General features: G+C 40.6%; 1 protein-coding gene across 8 annotated transcripts; it reads right to left on the bottom strand.

Moving 5' to 3' along the window:
• Positions 1–3,899: 3,899 nt before the first annotated feature.
• Positions 3,900–13,885, bottom strand: LOC120709485 (LEC14B protein-like). 8 transcript variants are annotated; one of them, XM_039995135.1, is made up of 12 exons: positions 13,729–13,884; positions 12,286–12,402; positions 11,179–11,666; positions 10,935–11,054; positions 10,062–10,139; positions 8,047–8,220; positions 7,099–7,176; positions 6,465–6,637; positions 6,216–6,323; positions 5,570–5,725; positions 5,022–5,082; positions 3,900–4,353 (listed from the first exon to the last, which is right to left on the bottom strand). In XM_039995135.1, the coding sequence occupies exons 3-12, from the start codon at positions 11,542–11,544 to the stop codon at positions 4,141–4,143; spliced, it is 1,527 nt and encodes a 508-aa protein (XP_039851069.1). In that variant the 5' UTR covers positions 11,545–11,666; positions 12,286–12,402; positions 13,729–13,884; the 3' UTR covers positions 3,900–4,140. The 8 variants fall into 8 exon arrangements, with proteins under 8 accessions (XP_039851069.1, XP_039851072.1, XP_039851071.1 ...); XM_039995138.1 differs by lacking the exon at positions 8,047–8,220 and having other exon boundaries at positions 13,729–13,885; XM_039995137.1 differs by lacking the exon at positions 6,216–6,323.
• Between the last annotated feature and the right edge of the window lie 1,010 nt (positions 13,886–14,895).

The following is a 14,895-nucleotide window of genomic DNA, read 5'->3' as shown; positions in this document are numbered from 1 at the left end:
GTGGGTCGAGTTACGAGTCTCTCGCATTGGCTTAATCGGAGGGTACTCTCCCTGTGACACTTCTATTATAAAAAGACACACCGGACAAATCAACTCTTATTTTATCCAAAATAGTTTAAATATATTGTGATCTAAAATAAGATATTTATTTCTGAACGAAGCGGGCTAGACTGTGCCTAACCAACATCCTACCACCACTGCTATGCTAACCCCGGCACCATGAGGCTATGCTATAAAAAACATCCAGGGCACCGGATGATACAGATTCTGCTTTCCGTTGATAAATGAACCAAGATGGTCCTTCTATTCTAGAGATGTGTTATGTTCCATGTTCTTTCATTTGGGCTCCTCCGTGACTTATATACACGAGCTATAGCATATCTAAAGAAAAGTATCTACGCTTCAATCAATCAATCGCTTAATTAGATATTCCATAAGCAACACAATAAGAAAGGAAATGCATGCCCATCCCCTCTCAATCAGTTGTACGTAAAAATGTTTCTTTTTGCATGCCAATCATAGTTCTAAGAATGCTCGATTATGCATCGGAGGATTCGCTTAATTTAATATTTTCATAAGCAACACAATAAGAAAGGAAATGCATTATCTCTCCTAATTGCCGATTGTAGCTAATCGGCTTTCTATATGAGATCCATGATTATTGGTCGCATCCTCTCTTGCCATGACCAATAAATATTGATATTTCCTAAATTAATGTTGACGTTGCCTAAATAAACACATCAAATGTGTTGGGTGGATATGTACGGGAGCCATGGTGAGAAAAGTTAGAGATTTTGGGTGGGAATATTTTAAAAACTAGTTGAATGCCCCGCGCATTGCTGATGGCTGATGAACTTGGTCCTTCATCCATATCTATCTATTCTAAATAGATATCATATAGATAAAGTGATTGGACATGAGGAATAGAAGACGCTAGCTGATGCCTGTTGGCCTCCTATTGGCCTCTGTGTCAAAGGGAGTAGCCGAGGGACTCCATGTCAGGTGAAGTGGAAGAGGGACTTGGTGTCAGGTGAAGTAGATGATGGACGATGGCGAGAGTACATACAGATACATGCGAGGGGTCGCGCCCTGATGGAAAATAGCTAGCTGCACCTTAGCGTAATTGCTTGTTTGTTGAGGTACTCCATCGCGATGGTGGCGCAATGGTGGTGTGAAGTACAGCTCCGGTTGTTCTCCCAGCCTCCGGTCGGGTCCTTGCCGATCGCCCACGTGTTCACCAGCACCCTCGCGCTTCCCCGTCGGCGCATCGTAGCTGCAGATGGTAACGTAGTGCACCCACTGCATGGCTCCTCGAGTCATGCATGGAGGAAACGTAGCACACGCTCATGTAACACCCGCGCCTGCTCGCAATCCTGCTTCCTGTAGGGGAAGAAGATAGAAAGATACGAGAATTAAAATCAAAGTGATCATTTATTTTGAGTGGAGTACATAAGATGAAAAAGTGATCATTTGTTTTGAATGGAGCACAGAAGATAAAAGACATAAGCTAGAATGATGAATCAACAGTCATGATTAAACTTGGGCTTAAGATCGAATGGACACAATTTGTTGATGATGTGATGCAATGTATGTTGAGAGAAATCAAAGTTAATGATCCTTAGTGGGGAGCTTCTATATAGATTTTATTATTAATTGTTTTCATCTATCCACCATCTTGAGACTTGCCATGTGGGATCATATGTGAGGGGTAGGGTGGTCCACTTTGGGTGAGAATTATTTCAAATTGTTTGAACTTCTATAGTACTATTATATTATACTCTATACATTAATATAAAAGTATTATAAAAGTTGAAATAACTAAAATCATTTCTCACCAAGATTAGCATACGTTACTCCTCACGGAGGACCCACTTGTCAGCACGGGAGGTTAGACAGGAGGTGTGGAGACCCATGGTTTGACGTTTTTAAAACTAGTGGAGTTGTACATGCCACATGCATATATTTAATTTTTCTTCCATCAAGCAATGATGCACAGTAAAGAAACGCGCTTTCACTCCGCAGTCTCATCGAGGAGGGGAAGCATGTGGAAAAAAGGTGCGGGCTTTTCTGTAGCCTGATCTGGAGTGGGCGTCTTCACCAAGTCTGTTAGTGTTTTAGTTTTGTCTGTCAGGGTGTTCTGGCTATGTCTTCTCTAGCGAGTTCGGTGGACCTTACGCTCTTCTTTTTATTTTGTACGCTATGTTGCTTGTGACTTCCGGCTGGCAGCCCTCTGTGCTTCCCCCAGGAGGAAGTACGTTCGTGCCTCTTTTGCGCAGACTTGTTATAATTGTTTCTCCCGAACTATGTAATTTCGTTGCTGATGTAATGAAATCAGGGCAAAGTCCCGGTTTGGAAAAATCATTGCTTTATGGAAGAAAAAGAAACATATGTGTTGTTTTTGAAAGAAAAATAAATAACATCGTTGCTTGATGAAAGGAAAACAAACAAGAACGTGTAGCTTTTTTTGGAAAGTTGATATCTTTCCATCTCACGCGTGCGGTGCCTTCCTTGCAAAGTCAGGGACCATCGTATGGGGTGCATGATCACCGTAATTGGCAATTAACCTTCCATTTTTCCTATCACGCGGATTGCACACACAATAGATGCTCTGCCCCAAGTCCGCACCGGAGGGAGCGCAGTGTGACGCAGCACTGCAGCATAAGCCGTCAAACACGATCTGTTCTTGGTGCCGGCGATGACTACTATGCTAACTAAATCAATTTATACCCCTTAATAAGATTTTTTTCTCTCCACGCACAAGTGGAGTTTTTAGTTAAAATCACACATGATGATATTAGATCTCACAACATATGTTAAAAAAAATACGTGTAGAATTCCTCATCATTATTTGGATAGGCTAGTACATATAATAAAAAATAATCCTTAGGACATATAGATGTATAAAAAATAAATGATGGAAAATTTGTAATATATTTTATTGATATAAATTATGAAGTCCTCTATCACCCTACAAAACTTTTAACATAAAACTCCACTTGTGCATGGAGAAACAAAAGACAAATCTCGTTAAGGTATAAATTGGACCAACTGGTATAGGTGGGAGTAAACAGAATAAAAAATAGTTTAGGGTTTATCATAACATTGTCCATACATGGAATCCACCTGTTTCACTAGGGTGATCTGAAATTTCCTAGGAAAAAATTGTTTCCCTGGGGTTTACATCAAGTGTAGGGAAATGTTGATTTCCTTAGAAATCTAACTAAATTCCTATGGAGATATTGTATCTTTCCCTAGAAAAATATCATTTCCTAGGGAAATAATCTCATCCCCTCACACATCTATGTTATTCTCATCTCCTCTCCCTCACTCCTCTATCTCATCCCCTCACTCTTCACCTCTCTCCCCAGCAGATGCAGTGGCGCGTGGCGGGATAGCTGATGAAGCTGAAGCTGTTTTCAAAATCTTTTAACTAAACGTGGGCTTGCAGGAGAGCTGGGCGAAGCTACGATTTCCGGCTCCTCCCCAATAAACTGGAAACAGCTTCACCAGGTGCTCCTCCCCAATAAACTGGAAACAGCTTCACCAGGTGCGTCATTATGAAACTGCTAGCAAAATACCCATTTGGCACAGCTTCATATGAAGCTGCCCATGAAACTGAGCTAAAAGGGGCCTAAACCCCATCAACTGATCTACAATGGTTGAACTACCAATAAACATCTTTATTAGTTTTTTTTAAGAATAAAAATCTGCACTACTCCCTCCATCCCAAAAAGCACTACTCCCTCCGTCCAAAAAACAGTCATCTTAGAAATTCTAGTATAGATTAACAAAAAGATAAAATGACCATGTCTACCCATACTTGTTATCTATATTTGGCACTAATTGATTTTTTAATTGATTTTTGCATGCACATGTTCTTTCTAAATAGGGTAAGATGATTTTTTAGGGCAAAATTTGAATCCTAGAATGACTTATTTTTTTAGGACGGAGGGAGTACAATTTTGCGAGTCTAAGTACCGCCTCAACAATTCAATCTTGATCACTTTTATACAGCACGAAATTTTGAAAAGAAAAAGGACTTTTTCGAGCCAGAGGCTTGTGGAGCCTGCAAGGTGAACAAGTGGAGCCACAAGAGACCCTAGAGAGCTTCACTTCTGAAGGACAAACGAAGCTTCACTTCTAAAGGACAAACGACATTGTGTATCCCTCTGGATGCATCCTCTGCTTCCCTGTCCTGAGCATGGAGGGGTCTCTGTCATCCTCTGTTGCCTCCCACCGGACCAAATAGCCGTCCCAAGAAGAGCTGACAAGTGTGGGGAGGTACGGGTGCCATGAGCAGTCTCTAATGATGGACCCGTGCCATCTCAGTTTTTCAACAACCTTACCTGTCGCCTGGAAGAATGAACAGATGAGGTTTATAGGGAGCAGGAGGCAAATTTAAGCAGTAGCATGAAATATCACAATGGCATCCAATAAAGAGGGACGTGCACGTTAATGTTTTGATGAAAGGAATTGCTATTGTTGTCAAGGTGAAACTTGTTGAACTGTTAAGCCAACAGAGAGCAAACTATGATAGTTATTTACAAATTCATTTATATAGTCATGGTATGCATTCAGGTCCACAATCCATTCATTTAGTGTGAATAACCCATACCAACACAGGCTTCCTCCTTGATAATGATAGGAATACCTAGCTAAAATTTCTTATAGTTACAACTATAATTTCCACTATGAGGAAACTTTGGAGAAAATATTGCCTGGTAGCTTGTAATCTAAACAAATAAGCCACTAGATTGTATTCGGTTTTGAGCCAACTAATAGAATCAAAAGGATCTCATAATGTTCGGAGAGGAGAATTTTTTGGTTCTTGATACTATAAATGAATATAGAATGGAAATTTTGCATTGTGCAAATAACAATACAAGTACTATATGCATCAACTTTTGGCTATTTATGGAGTAATTGCACAAACATATCAGCACAAAATATTCTATTATCTGTAGAAAGTAAAAATAATGTCATAGGAAAAGTGGTTCAGGTGAAGCATCTATGGTGCATACCACATCATAAATATAGACACATTGGTCACTGGATCCTGTGTATATGTACCTCTGCCCCGTGCTGCAATTATGAACATGACCAAAACATTAAAAATTATGTTGTAAACATCATTTAATCTCACAACTTCAATTACAAACCAAACAAATATTACCAGTAACATATGCATCACCTGTTGTTTTGCATAAGGTGCTTAGAATTATAAATTTGAGATTGAAACTTCACAGATTTTGATAAACAATTACTCCAATAGTTTTAGAGGATGAGTAGCATAAAGTGATGCAATTCGAGAACAATCTGAAAGCACTTCCATATGGTCATAGCTCTGTACGTATCAAAAATATTATGTGCCTTAAAATAGATGTTCCATGTTCACTTTGATAGCTACCAAGTCAAGATTGTGCATAAAAAATATTATGTGCCTTAAAATAGATGTTCCATGTTCAGTTTGATAGCTACCAAGTCAAGATTGTGCGTTACAAGAACATATCTATAAAATTAGTAAATAAAAAAGGTGAACAAGTGGTCTATGATAAATAATCCTACTAACCTGTGCATTGGTGAAAAATAACAACGGATAAGTGTGCGCAATACAGAATGGCCTCTGAATGTGGCTAGTGACTGATCATATGGATGCTTCAAATATCGGGCTTCTGACGGGTATGTCATCCATCTGTAATCCCATTCATACGCTTTAGGTGTGCAGCTGAAAAGATAGTTACAATGATAAATGAGAAAAAATGAATTTAAATGAGTTCTAATTAGAGGGAAGCTAACAAGTATCAATAAGTTAGGCCATAAAAATTCCACACAAACATGAATGTGCAATAATTTTCAAGTCCTCAATTCGTAAGTATAATTAATTGCTAGCCATATTTAATAGATGCGATAAGCACAAAAGGTTGAAATTCTGTAGTGCTACTTGAGTTAATTTTTAATCCCTCGGTCCCTCTGGTGACAAATTAGTGTCATTTTGGGTTTCATGCACACACGTGTAAATTAAGCAGCAATACATCTTTTCATATTGAGATTGAATATTTTATAACGATACCGGTAGGTTCTTCTTGACTAATATGCCACGATATTATAATTTGTGGTTAGCAGTATGTTTGGGCCTCTTGGGAACTCTTGATATCCAAAATGACATTTATGGAATTGGGATAAGGGAAACTCCAATATATTATATTAGTACTAGCCTCTTGTAAGCATTAGAGGTTAATCTGAAAATATTTCCTTTCCCCATTGGGCAGGCGTGCTGTAGTACTGTTTTTATCCTCCTCACAATACAATGCAACATAGTTCTCCTGTGTGTTCAAGAAAATGCAAATGAAAATATTCTGACATTAGCTTTTAGAACTTTCCTACAATGTTCTGCATTTCACTTTAACTACAACCATATGAGCTTCCTTGTCAAAATAATCATGTAAAACAAGAGATGTAGTTACTCTTTTGTAGTGGAGGACATTTTCCTGAGATCCCATAATTTAATAGTCTGATCCTTGCAGTTTGAGATAAAATAGTGCCCATCTCCACGGCTATCAATAAATGTAATCCCATCTAAATGACCGGTCAAAACACCTACTGGTTTTTGTTTCTTGTGGCAGCGCCTATCCCAAACCTACAATTGCAAAATATCATCAGTCAGGGTAAGCCTCCATCATTCACTTATTTCACATCTCTCGGTATCAATCAAGATGATGCTGGAGTTTGATGCATCGAATAAACTACATTGGAGCATGAAGAAAATGCCAATTTTTTACAAGAATACACAGGAGGACTGCACATTCTTGATTTCATGAAGAATGAGACCGCGACCTCAACCAACACAAAACTTTGTGTTTTACCACTTGGCCTTGGCCACATGGGCTTCCCTAGTTTTCTAGTATTTACAATTCAACGTAACTGTCCTCAAATTGCTACAGAACCAGCTCAGTAGTTTCTGAACCCTTAATTTTTCGGATCTGTTTGTTCAGATCCTATGTAAATTGGCAATCATTACTAAATTAGAGAAATGGACCCTTTGAAAGAGAATTGAAAAAAATTAACAGATCAATTTACATAATTTGTGATTAGGCCCACCTTACAAAGGCTATCATCACTTCCAGAGTACAAGATATCATTTGTTTCATCAGCGAAGGTGACCACATTGACATCAGCCTGCAAAAGCCAAAAGGAGAGAAAATAAGATTCCAGAAATGAAACATAAACAATAGCTAAATCACAAATGAACAAGTAGTTATTATCAATGCAAATGATCAAAACCATGTAGCGTCTAACAGTATTAGATATATTAAATATCTTACATTGCACAATTTTCAAAACTCTTCCAACAAATATTTCACATCCAACTTAACTGCAATACTTTAGTGGCAAGTTGATTATGGATTTCTGCAGTTGCATTGTTTCCTCAGTATGAATTAACGGCAAGCAATAGAACATTCATAGGGCATAAAGCTAGTGAATTTTATTGTAGTAAGCAGAGTAACAATAATCCTGAGTGCCCTAATTATTTCTTCAGCCACCCAATGCAACATTAACAATTATTTCTTCAGCCACCAAATGCAACAATAACCATTCTCATATTGGATTCATTTTACATTGCATATGAATATGATTGCTAAGAAACTATGTCCCCAAGTCATGGTGGAAGTTTGCTGGGGCTAAGGGGCTTACTACCCTATTCCTCAAGTTGGGAGGAACCTAAGCTTAGGTTTATTGAGCTTAGTGGTCTGGTCCTGCGTGTTTGTATTTTCTGTAATAGCCTTCTTACTAGAACTTTGCATTACTCACTCTGGTCCAAGGTGAGGTGTGTGTGTTTTGTAATTTGACCACTCTCTCTCTTAATATAAAGATACGCAGCTCTCCTGCGTGTTCGAGAAAAAAATGGTGGTGCTTTGTATTTCTAATCGGCATCAACTGCACCACCTTTTCGAAATGGTCGCCGAAGAAGCAAAAGAGAAGAAATAGTCATACAATAGATTCTAAACAATAAAATATGTGGCTTACTCATGCCTTTAATTTTCATACCACATGTGCATTAATGCGTTCTGTTACTTTGTTTGCTCCAAGATCATAAATACATATTGATTCATTGTTGTTTCCCACAACAAGTTCTCGCCCATCTTTTGAGAATTTTACAGAGAATATCCCAAAGGAGAATTCGTCATCATCGTCAGAAAACTCCAGACCCTCATGAATTTCCTACATAACAAAAAAAAATGATATAGCCAAACACTAGCAGATATATATGAGAAAAAGGTTAGTAAAAATAAACTGATATAACTAGAATAAAAATGTTCGTTTTCTTTCTCGAGCACGCAGGTGAGCTGCATATCATTATATTAAGAAGGAAAAAAAAGGGTATGAGCCCTTACAAAACCCACACACATTCACGCCAACAGTCTTACACAATCAAGCACACCTTTATAAACAAAGAAACAACCCTGATCTGTGCTCAATGCTTGTTACTTGTTAGGCACTGAGGCGACAAGATGAGTAATCCCTCGAGCCCCAACCAAACCCCAAGACTGCAGCTCCTCACTAGCCAGTAATAAGGCTCTAGCTACGTTTGAGGATGCACCATCAAACACACACTTATTATGGTGAAGAAAAAATGCTCTGTTGGCAACTATGCAAAAGAAGGTATGCGGAGCAGGTGTGTATGCTGTGTTCCCTTTTCATTTGGTGAATCAGTGCTACCAGAGGGTACCACTTGACTTAAAATTTGCTTCTAGATTCTTTAAATAAAACTAGGTATCATAGTGTAATTGTTGCAATGCAATTGACCACATGGTGCAAGCTACGATGAATTTGAATTAACTTCAAAGCTTGGAATTATTGGATGTTCAATTAGCCTATTTCACAAATGTTACTGCCTTAAGCTCCTTTATTTTTGTAAGGCTTAGTACTATGAAAGATATTCAAATAAAGCATTACACATCCGAACACCTCGATGATTCACAATGATGGAAAAACAAACTTAGAAGATTCATTTTGTTGTCAACCTAGATCAAAATGGGACAGCGCCATTCTGAATGCGGCCAAACATCACAGACCAAAGGAAATTATAGTTGTTGAAGAGGGAACCGACTACAGTATAGGATAAAAGAACTTCGTATGAGAAAGTACTTCATTGTTCTTTTTTTATAACTAATATGTTGTCCCTTCTATTGAGGTTACTTGAACTAACCCTTAAAAAGTAGTAACAAGCTCAAGGGAACATTTATGTTACACAGAAACAAAAAATTAACAAACCAAATCCATCTAGAAAAAAATCAATTATTTTTATCAATGTAAGAAATAGCTGGCTAAGATATTTAGCGGAAGCTCTTCCAAAAAGCTAAAAGAGCTATAGCGAAAGCTATAGCGGAGGCTAAACATTTAGCAGAATGATAAAATACTTAATAATTACATACAAAATAAGAAGCATCATTGGTCTAACACTCTAAAATAGACTCAACACGTCTCTTTACTGCCTAACTATGCTCGTGTTGTTTTGTCTACGGTCCACCCTAGTTATATTAATTCTTTATTTCTCTTGACTACATCTTTAGTGGACATAGCGGACATATGTTACCACTAAATGCTATAAAAATCCCTTTAGCGGATATAGCGGAGAAATGTTGTGTAGCGTAGCGGACTATAGCGGGCTATTTTGTACATTGATTTTTATATCTATCCCATCTAAGATCACAAAAAAAACACAAAAATTGAGAGAACTGATGTAGGCAGCTGGTAATGGCATCAAGGTGGTGCTTGCCAGCCAGGGTCCAATCCCGGTGCCCGCAAGCCTTCAACAAAGGTGGGGGACTAACGAGAATAAAAAATTTCAATTAGTGCATTTCTAAAATTGATACAATCAGTTCCCTCTTTCATCTGTTAAGTAACATTTAATGCAAAAAAAAAAAGTTCACCACAATGTTCTTTGACAGTTAGCTATGTTTGGTCTATAAGCATTCATTTGATGAAAGTAAACTTCATAATCAATTATGCACAGGTTAACTTGAGCATGTTTGAAAATTAAAAGGATGGAGAGGACATACTGTAATGTTAGCATGTGATTCCCTTACAGCATTCTGGACATTTACAATGTGAACAGTAGGCGACAAACTAGAATAAGCCTGAAAAAATGACCGTAGCACTTTAGTATTTAGAATAAAGATACAGACAAGGAAATACAAAACCACTTATACATGTACTATTAGCTCTCAAAAGAACTGAGATTTGTGCAAGAACATTTGTTAAAAGGTAGGATGAAAGTTTGCATCAAACTTGACACATGTCATAGTGATGATACATATACCTACATACACCTACGCTAATACAGCTTCATGAATTCAGTATGACAACTAAGAATAACTTGCAGAAATCATGAGTGCAAAATTTTGTAGATGTGCCTCTAAAATTGTGAATCAAAATGAGAAAATCATGCAGTTCTGATATTAGGAATCAAATTAAACCTATATATCTTTTAATTAGTTCACAAAGATCACCCATATCGCCAAGATAACCTAGGATTTTTTCAAATGAAACATAAAATAGTGTGAGAGTTTTCACATAATTATGATTGGCTTCTATATCTTTGAAGAACAATTTTTTGATAGGGAAGAAATTCTCATTCCCAATCCCACATTGCTGGGCATTTGAAAGTGCTAACATAGTACTTTTGAAGTGCTAATCTGGTATGATGCATGAAGCATTATGTAGTAAACTAATGGAAAATGTTTATAATAATCATATGAGGGCCCCTATGTAGAAAAGATCAAGCAAACATAGACACATGCCAATAAGAAAATACTTCTTTTCCTCGAATACACAGGAGAGCTGCTTCACAAAACCTAGGAAGTTCAAATGGAGTAAACAGAAAGCTCGATTTCCAAGCCTATTATTTCAAAAAAAATGTATAAGAGAATTACCAGGAACTGTTGATCAGGTGAGAGAGCAATATCTGAAATTGTCCAGCGCAGACGTTTGCAGGTTATATCTTTATGAACCTTCCAATTTTTTTCGGAGTTATAGACTCTGATGTGGCTTCCCTGAATATATTTAGGCAGGTACTGTTTAGCCACCAACATGATAACAAGCTGCCAATCCAAGTTATGTGAAAAAAACAATACAATTTATGGTTAGATTGTTCCCCATAATAGCAGAATCACATACCCGGAACCCACCAATTAAAAGTGAACCATCTGCAGAGAACTGTGAGATGTAAGCTTCACTATCCATGTCATCCACACACCATGGGCCTTTCACTGGTAGGTGTTTCCGAAGAGCATAAGAGCAATCAGCTGAAGAGAACCTGCCCATCCCCGAGCAATTGGATTCTCTCCCAGATAATAGCTTGAATGTAGAGACAGGTCTCTTCTGGCCAGCATAAATGGATGCACGAGTCCTCTGACTTGGTTCAGATTTAATTCTACACAGATGGGAAACCTCCTTGTCAATGGCACATACTTCATCCGCAAGTGGACTGACCTGTTGTTGTTTAGATGGTCCTCCATGATGTATCTTTCGTTTCCACCGCATGTTTCACCACTCAATTAATGAACACTAGTTAGTAAACCATTGGTCATTTCTCAGAATAACCATTGAACATCCCACTACCTAAGCTTCAAAGAACAATTCAGTCGATATAGCAGTATGGTATCCTGCATGTGTGAGAATGAACGATTAGTAAGTCTTCTTACTCATCCAAAGAAACTCTCTGAGAAGGAGACGTTATCATGCTTCAATAATAAAAGCAACAATGATAATTGATCCATCAGTTCTTTCTGTGTGTGGGTGTTAAATTATAGTACAAATGAATATTATTGCTAGATAAAGAACTAATCACTAGGAGACAAAACAATGAATTAGAGGGCAATAAGGGACTTCCAAGCCAAGATGGTACCGCACTGCCCAAAGATGGGCTGCATGAGAACTAAATGTCAAACATTACCTTACTGGGAGAGAAACCAACAAAAAAGGGGATAAAAGGAAGCATATTTCCTTTCCTCAAAAGAAAAAAAAAATACCAAGAACCCATTTGGAAGAGCAGAATTTCCTTGAGAATTATCAGGATTTAGTTCAAATCCAAACCAAATCTCTGAATCATCCAATTCAAATAGGCAATAAGAAGCCGTCTTTTGCAATGAAAATGAATGTCACTAGACGATGCCACCAAAATACTAACCATACATGTCATACTCTATGCACAGCCACATATCTAGTGAAATGGAAATGCAATATATGAAGACAACAGAAAAAAAAAATGAAAGCGCCATTCACCTCCACTAGAAGACTTTAACGTGGACACAGACTTGCAATCCAGCTGTCCAGGCAATTCCAACCAGGACAGTACAATTGATAGCCTGAGGCTTGGACCCTTCTACTGCCAGTCATCCCCTACACAATTCGACAAATAATTTAATAACCTAAAGGAAAAGGACAAAAATACCATTACTAGTGCTTCCGGTGACTGCGAGCATGGTAACTAGTTCTTTAAGATAAAGAACAGACAATAACTACAGCAATCCACTACTTACGGTTTCAAAGTAACAGATAAACTTGTAACTAACTCTATAGCAGCACAGGAAACTGGAAACTGTTGAAGCCGCTATTGAACAATTGATAAGCATGTCTATGATGGACGAATAACCGAATTTCCAAAACCAACCAGCGAGAATAGTGTATTGCAGAGTAGCAAGTTAAGCAAACAAAAGAACAAGTGCCTCTAAGCTAATAAACAAACGAGCTGGAGAATATTCTATAAAATTGCAGATCCAATAGATACTGGTGGGGAAAAAAACAAAAGCACATGCCTGCCCATGCCTCCGAAACGTCCCCAAAACTTTGCTGACTCAACAAAACCAGCCACGACAGGCAGCTCAATGGTCAACAATCGTCCTCAAAAGCACATATTTTCAATTTTTAGCGAACAAGAGCTGTCCAACTCCAAGTGACGCAACAGCATTAAAAGGAGATGAGACGACAACAACAACCAGCATGGATAATTCGGAATCAACTACAAATCCACAGAAACTGCAGCTGCAGAAATAGATTGTCATAATGCTCCAAATTCCACCAGGTGCCTACATGGATGCATATGTGCAGCTGAAATTCCAGAACATGACACAAAACGGACGCCTAAGTACCAACTGTGTCAACTAGGCAGCATGTTTCTTGGATAGAGCATGAAACGCAATACATATACACCAGAACACCCAGCCCAACCGACTGACGCAAAAAAATTCATGGATGCACGCGCTCATGTGTGCCACGGAAGCACAGTAGAGGCCTTAATAAAATGCTTCAGCATCCAGCAGCGAAAAGAGCCTCCTCAACAATTCCCGTACGTGGTGGGACTGGGGAGGAATCCCATGATCCGCCACGCGGCCTGGAAGAAACAAACATTCCTCGGGAAGCAAAAACAACGAGCACACGACCCTCGCCCCCCAAAAAAAAAACAATTCATAGGCCTCTCCCTTCAAGACTAATTCCATTCATTAGCATCAAACCGCCCGGGAAATCTAGCCTTAATTAACCGCGACGAAAAAGTCGCTGGACGAAAACTGCCTCGCGCGCGCGCGCCCCGTTCCCTTCCCTTCCCAAAATCGAACCCCACAACCGCGCCGTGAGGCAAGGGGTGGGGAATAGTAAGAATAAAACAAAGCCGCAGGAGGAGGACGAACGACGACGAGAGACAAGAGAAGAGGAGGAGGAAGTGGTTACCAAAGCTTGGCGGAGGCGTCAATGTCGCGTCCCCCTGGCCGGGAATGCGGAGAGGAGGAAGGAAGGGGGAGGGAGGGAGGAGGGGAACGGAAGGGAGGGGGGAGGCGTTAACTGGTTAGAGGCGGGCGCCGGTTTAACAATACGGCAACACGCCGGGGGTGCCGTGCATATAAATTAAATAAAAAAGAAAAAAATGAAAACGCCTCTGGAGCCTGGCGCGCGGGGGCCCACGAGGGCGCCGCCGGCGGTGTGGAGGGTTTGGTTGGTGAGACGAGACCGCGAGAGAGGCGAGGCTAGCACACGTGGCGCGCGCCGGTGGAGCCGCGTATGCGCGCAGCGCAGGCCACACGCGCCGGCGCCCGCATGGGATGCGGGGGCGGGGCGCTGTCGACTCCCGGCGGTCGCAGCTCGGCAGCTGGAGAGAGCTGAGTTGATCGTGTCGCACGCCGTGATGTCATCCCGGGTCGGGTGACGCCAGCGCCACGCGAAGCGTGTGCTCTTTTTTGCTTGGGGCCCTTTCCGTGGCGGCCTACTGGCCTCTTATTATCCGCGTGCTTCGTTAGCTCTTGGGAATGGCTGGCTGGTATATGTGTGTTTGGTTGGTGGAATGAGTGCACCTCCAAGAGCTTGTTCAATTTAAATTAGTCAAATTCCATTTAGCTATCCAAAGAATGAAAAATCTAGGCTATCCCCAACAGGAGACCCATCACGCTACCCATACCCAGAATGGGTACTCCACAGTCAAAAAATGCCCTCCAGCAGGGTAGACAAAGAGGAGACCCATTTTGCGTTCCAGGGAAGAGGTAAGCCAAATTTGTGTTCTCTCTCCTCAATCCAAATCAAAGCAGCATGGGAGGCGGGCCCGCAATGGGGAGCTGCTGCTGCGGCCAGGTGGGACCGTGGCGGGGAGCCGGCTGCGAGGCAGGGCGTGGCCGATGACGCCGAGGCGGAGAGCGGCGGCGAGGTGGGGCGCGGCCGACGACGCTGACGCGGGGAGCGGCGGCGAGGCAGGGCGTGGCCGACGGCGGCGGCGAGGCAAGGAGCTGCGGCGAGGCGGGGTGTGGCCGACGGCGACGGCGGGTTGTGGCCAGGCGGGAGCGATGGGGAGTGGGGCACGACGAGGAGCCGGCAGCGAGCAGCGGTGCAAATGGTTTGCATCCGTTGTTG

Source organism: Panicum virgatum, chromosome 5K, assembly GCF_016808335.1.
Source record: "Panicum virgatum strain AP13 chromosome 5K, P.virgatum_v5, whole genome shotgun sequence".
NCBI lineage: Eukaryota > Viridiplantae > Streptophyta > Magnoliopsida > Poales > Poaceae > Panicum > Panicum virgatum.
Note: the sequence above shows the minus strand (reverse complement) of the source record. Positions and strands in the feature narration are given on the sequence as shown.

Coding starts and splice junctions, on each gene's coding strand:
- LOC120709485 (XM_039995135.1), bottom strand. CDS start 11,544: ATGCGGTGGAAACGAAAGATACATCATGGAGGACCATCTAAACAACAA. Junction 11,055..11,178: donor TTTTAATTGGTGGGTTCCGG/GTATGTGATTCT, acceptor AAATATATTCAG/GGAAGCCACATCAGAGTCTA. Junction 8,221..10,061: donor AATCACATGCTAACATTACA/GTATGTCCTCTC, acceptor TTTGTTATGTAG/GAAATTCATGAGGGTCTGGA.